At 41.8% G+C, this 6,212-nt stretch overlaps 1 protein-coding gene across 5 annotated transcripts; it reads left to right on the forward strand.

Moving 5' to 3' along the window:
• The first annotated feature begins 1,205 nt into the window (after positions 1-1,205).
• Positions 1,206-5,474, forward strand: dcun1d4 (DCN1, defective in cullin neddylation 1, domain containing 4 (S. cerevisiae)). Of its 5 annotated transcripts, none has more exons than XM_070908933.1 (11): positions 1,206-1,265; positions 2,584-2,654; positions 2,793-2,832; positions 3,045-3,132; positions 3,384-3,472; positions 3,637-3,707; positions 4,066-4,157; positions 4,323-4,431; positions 4,886-4,990; positions 5,168-5,270; positions 5,360-5,474. In XM_070908933.1, exons 1-11 carry the CDS (start codon positions 1,247-1,249, stop codon positions 5,413-5,415), a joined length of 843 nt encoding a protein of 280 aa, XP_070765034.1. In that variant the 5' UTR covers positions 1,206-1,246; the 3' UTR covers positions 5,416-5,474. The 5 variants fall into 5 exon arrangements, with proteins under 5 accessions (XP_070765034.1, XP_070765031.1, XP_070765032.1 ...); XM_070908930.1 differs by having other exon boundaries at positions 1,229-1,265; positions 2,793-2,865; XM_070908931.1 differs by lacking the exon at positions 4,886-4,990 and having other exon boundaries at positions 1,229-1,265; positions 2,793-2,865.
• The last annotated feature ends 738 nt before the right edge of the window (positions 5,475-6,212 follow it).

Below are 6,212 nucleotides of genomic sequence, written 5' to 3' on the forward strand. Positions count from 1 at the left end.
AAACGCAGAATCCCCTTCTTCAGTATATGATAATATTATAATATTGGATTTTGCTTTAATGTATAAGCAGCATTTCAATGTTGTCGCAGGTCGAATTGGAGCTAATGTAAACTACTTTACATACTGTTTAATCTATAAAATGCATCATATTTAATGAGATGATAATGTTTTGTATGTAAAATCTTAACTAGTTACAAAAACTGTCGGATAAATGTAGCGTAGTGGAGTAAATAGTACGATATTTCCCTCTGAAGTGAAATGGTACAGTAGAAATAATGATGTTATTTTAATGGAGTCATGACATGGCTGTGGTCTGAACAGCCATTGCGGTGGTCTACCCAGCAGGCTGTTTGCCCTCCTCCACCTTGAAGGTAATATGAATTTACTAAAAATGGTGGCATTCAGGCAGCTGGTCTTTTTAATAGGCTAGTCAACTTGTGTTGCCTATTCTCAGTCAAATATTCAGTTCAGTTTACAAGCTAACAAGTTGACCAGTTATACAGAGTCATATAATTCATTTCAATGTTATTAATATTAAAATAAAAACTAAAAGGGGGGGGGGGGGGGGGGGGGCAACAACGTATCTGTTCGTTTTGATTGATAACTAGGACTTACAGTCAGCTGACAAACAGTGCTCACGGTTGCTAAACTTTAAAGAGTAACGGAAGTAGTAACGGTCTCTGGGATAGGACCTCCGCTCACATCCCAGACTTCAGCCGACCGCTAACAACTGGTGACCACGCGGGATAGACAAGGTAAGCGCTGTCGGCTTTGGTGGGGTATTCCCACACCATCATAAAATTACACATGACTCACATTGCCAAACGCACCTCCACCAACCTCCGCCCGGCTGAGTTAACAGTAAACGAACCCAAACAGCGGCTACACTGGGGAGGTCAACTTATGACTAAATTGACCAATCAGATTCCATCGTGGGCTGGTTTCAGGCTTGCACGAGGAAATTCTGGTGATTGGCGTACTCATAAAAATCTCTAAGCCAATGAATCACAGAGAAGGCGCAGCCTGTTTGGGAACTCTGACCAATCATATTCGTGCGTAGGCGGGGTCTATTTCCTTCCACTCCTTCTCCTGACAAGACACATCGAACAGCCAATCGACAGCGAACATGGGCGGAGACCAATCAGGCTCAGGTTCAATCAGCGTCCGCAGGCGTGGTTTACGTTGACAAGGCCCGCCTATTGGCCGGTCTGCGGACTTCCCACAGACAGTTGTATGTTTCATAAAAATGCACTCTGATGCGGCAAGTAAGTAGTAACGTTATAGAGGCTTTTCTGCATCAAATTACGAGCCTTCACGGATGCTGCAGAGTTTGTCGTAGAGAAGCAAACAGACGCTTTGTGTTTCATCATCTACTTTTTGCCTGTGGTTCTGTAGGGTTTGATGAGAACGAATGAATTCCGTGCTATTTGCTGGTCTCTTTGTATTTGCCAGTGCTGTCTTGGGCGACAACAAAGGAAGGATAGCTAGTGTAATTTCAGTTGTTTTGGACATGCAGCAGGTTACATTTGAAACGGCAGTTTTCCTGAAGTTATTTTTTTGTCTAGCGTTAGCAGAGCTCAGCTGAATGCACCCGACGTTAGTTAAATTCAGAAGGTTTTCGATGGTAATCGGTGCGTTGTGATCTTTATATTCATCATTACGGAGGATGCACTACGCGTTTCAACTCAAACTTGGGATCAACGTAATGCCATTGTAAATAGGTCAATTTTCTGGTCAACTGCGGACTATTACAGAGAATGAAAATTGTGACGCAGTTCTGTAAAACATCTTTCATTGCCTGCTGCTGCAGCGCAGTCCGGCTTTGCGGCACCTACATCAGCTGCTGCAAAACGTCTGCGCAATGCTTATGTGCCAGTAAGCATATTATGTTAGATTTTTTTAAACAATCTAAAATGCATTCAATCAGTTGGGGTAAATGTTGGGGGGTAGAGGGGTCTGAAAGAAATAGTTGTATTGTTAAGGCTTGGGAATTGTAGTTCAGTCTCCCAAACCAGAACTGACGTTTCAATGGCCTTTTTGACGGAAATGGACTACAACACCCATGCGCCCAACTCTCTAGATACTTTGTAAACTCTGTGCAAGTTGCGCGTCTGCACTGCTATTTTAGGTATGCAGCTAGTGCTATCTGTTCGGCAGTGTGTTTTTTGCCTGGTTTGGCCTTTAGAAATAAATTAAAAGCATCGGCTTTTGATGACAGCATTTGAACGGCAATGCATAGATGACATTTGGCGACAAGGTAGCATGCGTGATCATATATTTTCGAGTTTTCGTGTCTTTCGAGGAATGCAGAGAGTCACTCCCTCAGTCGTGTGAGATATTTTTCTGTCGTTCTCTGAAACGTGAACCCTTGAAGTAGAAATCAGGCTAAAGCAATTTGAGCACTGTAGTCTGTACTGATTACTGACAAAAATGTAAATCACAGGTTCATGTTGGTGCTATGATGATGTCACCTTCTTGTACCCTTGTACTTGTCCCAAGCTTACAAGTTTGATTAGGAGCAGAGGGTTGTGTGTTATGCTTTAGGTGATTTTTTGATGTTATGTTTATTTTTTGTGGAAATAGATTTTCAGCTGAATTCCCACTTGACTACACTGGCCAGCATTCATAAGATCCACCACACCTTGCACAGGCTGGTAAATACATATTTGCAACTTGTGTATTTCATATATGTTAGTTTTGTGTGTGTGTGTGTGTGTGGGAGAGAGTGTACACTGTGTACACATATTTCGTACTCACAAGCATGTGGTATTTTTATGTATCGGTTTTGATAGAACCTGACAGAAGACGTTGGACAGGATAGCCACCCCTCAGGTAATAATTCAACTGGTCCCTGTGTGTTTCGTAGTCATTACTAAGACAGTCATGGCATTAAACTAACTACTGCCAGTATTGTGTGCCATTCTGAAATGGGACTGCCAGCTCTTTGAGAGTACATGTATGTTTAGCTAGAGGAAATATGCATAATCTTTATATTGCTTATAAGTCCTCCCCCCCTTCATTCTGTCTTCCACTTCCTTCCCTAGCTTGTTGCTCTAGAGCCATGCCTCCTAGGAAAAAGAGGAGACCCTCTACTGGAGATGATATGTCAGCCAAGAAAAGTCGCCAGGACAGGTGTGACATCATTAGTTTTTTAAGATAAAAAAAAAAAAAAGACCACTTCAGTAACATAGCTATAACACTGTGTCTGTCTCAGTCATGCAGGAGCACTTGAGTGTTGTGGCTTATTAAGGAGGAATGTGTGCATAAAGTCTTTTTGCAATTAGGAAAACTATAATAGGAAAAGCCTCTTTAAATCACATTGACTGCTATTCTGCACTGCAGTATTGCTGAGCTTGTGACTAAAACCTTCTTATCATCTGCAGCGTTTTCAGAAAACATGAAACAACACAAATCCGTGAGGAGGAGACATTTTCCAGTAAAAGATGCTTGGAGTGGTTCTATGAATATGCAGGTGAGGTATTATATTTTAAAGTACTGCACCAGCAATCGCTCCACTGACATCATCAGGCGTTCCTGATTTGTTCACATTTAACTACTGATCAATGCTGTAGGTTTTTTAGCTCCACATGTGAAACTGATGTTATATGTGGCTTCACACTTGTCTGTCTAAAATAGGTTGTGATGATGTGGTGGGTCCAGAGGGCATGGAGAAGTTCTGTGAGGACATTGGAGTGGAGCCAGAGAATGTAAGCAGATTCTTGAGATTATTGAGACGAGTCTTGCAGTTTGGTTACACCTGTATGGTCTCAGTTTGCTCGCTTTCTGCTGTTTTTCTCTCTCTGGCTGCCAGTCAAACTGAGCAAGTCATTTTGACACCTTTTGGCAGTGGTTACATGTATTGTACAAGCATTTCTCTTCATTTTTGATGTCTTACAAACTTATCTAACTTATTTACACTCATTCTTTGTTTCAAGGGTTGTCGAGGTCACTTTTCTTCTGTGTTTGACATGTAATAGACTTGTCATTTCAGTTGATATGGATTGACATATCTTCTATTTGAGGATAGCTCTACCTATAAAGGTTGTTGTTGTTGTTTGTACCCAGGTGGTGATGCTGGTTCTTGCATGGAAGCTGGATGCTCAGAGTATGGGATATTTCACTCTCCAGGAGTGGCTGAGAGGCATGGGCTCACTGCAGTACGTCAGTTACTTTGTCTTTTTGCATGCTGTTTTCCAAGACTGTTTGTTGTCTTGCTGTGTTTTCTCTGTCTCTACTCATGACTTTCTAGAGTGCCCTAGGTACTCAGTAGAGCAGGTGTTGACATGTGGAGTTTGTCTAAGGCATTTCTCCGCTGTTGTCAGGTGTGACTCCACAGAGAGGCTGAGGAACTCGCTCGATTACCTGAGATCTGTCCTAAACGACAGCACCAGTTTTAAGCTCATTTATAGATATGCCTTTGATTTTGCTCGGGTGAGTCAAGCTACGTCTTTTCTGCAAAGATGCTCACATACACAGCATTCCTAAAACAAATTGAATTTGGTTCATTTTAAATAGAAAAATCTCTAAGTGCTTAATGCCTCTGATTGAAATTCTTGTAAGGTTTTATTCAAGCCAATGTTCAGACCTCCTCTTGACGCTTTGAGTAGGTCATTTTCCAGTGTGACTTGGAGTGGGAAAGAACTTATCAAGTGTGTTGCCTATTTGCATAGCCTGACTTTCTCTCATGTGGACATTGAACCATGATTTAAAGAAAGCAACTCACTCTGATATAGTGAATAAAAAAAAAACCACGACACATGGATTTGTTTTGTGTTTTGGGCTAATGTTGATGATACCGATGTTACTAGACTTCCTGCCTGTTTTTAAAATGTGGTTTGACATTTTGCATGGATTTCATGAAGCTTTGGGTGTTTTGATTGGACAGGAAAAGGATCAGAGGAGTTTGGACTTAAACACAGCCAAGTGTATGCTGGGGCTTCTTTTGGGAAAGACGTGGCCTCTGTTTCCTGTGTTTAATCAGTTTCTAGAGGTAAGCGTCATGTTTCCTCTGCGACATTTGACCAAATCAAAGATGTTCCATACAATAATTGTATATACAACAGTTTGAATTCCTGTTTGACCTTGAATAGGGTGGTTAAAAGTTTCTGTGCCTTTATTTATTTATTTATTTATTTATTTATTTATTTATTTATTTACTATTCCTCAGCAATCCAAGTACAAAGTCATCAACAAAGACCAATGGTGCAATGTTTTAGAGTTCAGCAGGACAATCAACCTGGACCTCAGTAATTATGATGAGGATGGTGCCTGTGAGTAAAAGCACATCTACAGCAACAGCTGCTTCATGTAAGTGTTACTCAAATCTGATCTCTCAATCTCTGTCTCATCCTTTTCTCAGGGCCAGTTTTGTTGGACGAGTTTGTGGAATGGTACAAGGAAAGACAGATGTCATAGGTGCAGAGCGGAAATGGAAAAAAATACAACTGTGACAACAACGACTATGAGAATCAACAACCAATAAGTAAACAATACAAAAATGGTAAAGCAGTGACAGTGGATGCTTCCTGGTAGAGGAGGGGTTCGGGCTGTGGGTGGGATAGGGTGGGGGCACTGGGTTTGCAGCCTGGGTGCATGCTGCCCAGAGCGTGGAGGCGGAGGGCTGCCATTGTGGAGCAATGTTCTCTTCCGAAGTTGCATAGTGGGCAAGCTTGCAGCAATCCCCAGTGGCATTGCTCTCCCTCACTGTGACATGTCATATTGCTGTCTGTGTTAGGATAACATGGTATCATACGTGGATGTTGGACGAAGCAAAATGGTATTGTGTGGGAGGACCACTCCTCACCCCTTGTCTTCAGCACAGAGAAACCAACAGAAGTGACCATTCATGCATTGTGTCTGAGTCTTAAACAGGGTCACTTTGACCTTGGCACATTGAAATATTATATATCTGTGCAATGAACTTGAACTTGAGCTTTTCCGGACAGATGGCACTAACTATTGTTTGTCATATTTTCAGTTAGATAGAAGTTCGTCAAGAAGCACACTGTGTCAAATGGTTGATCGCAGGTTTCTGATGCCTGTGCTGTTTACTATTGATTGTGCCAGTGATTTTTTTTTTCCCTCCAGTTTTTGTTCCCTCCTACTGTTTTGCTCCAGCTAATTCTAACAGTTTGCTAACCCCCCCCCCCCCCCCGCAAAGGCTTCAGACCTCATAACACCAAACAAATCAGCATTGCTGCTTACTAACTCTT

Source organism: Enoplosus armatus, chromosome 7, assembly GCF_043641665.1.
Source record: "Enoplosus armatus isolate fEnoArm2 chromosome 7, fEnoArm2.hap1, whole genome shotgun sequence".
Lineage (NCBI taxonomy): Eukaryota > Metazoa > Chordata > Actinopteri > Centrarchiformes > Enoplosidae > Enoplosus > Enoplosus armatus.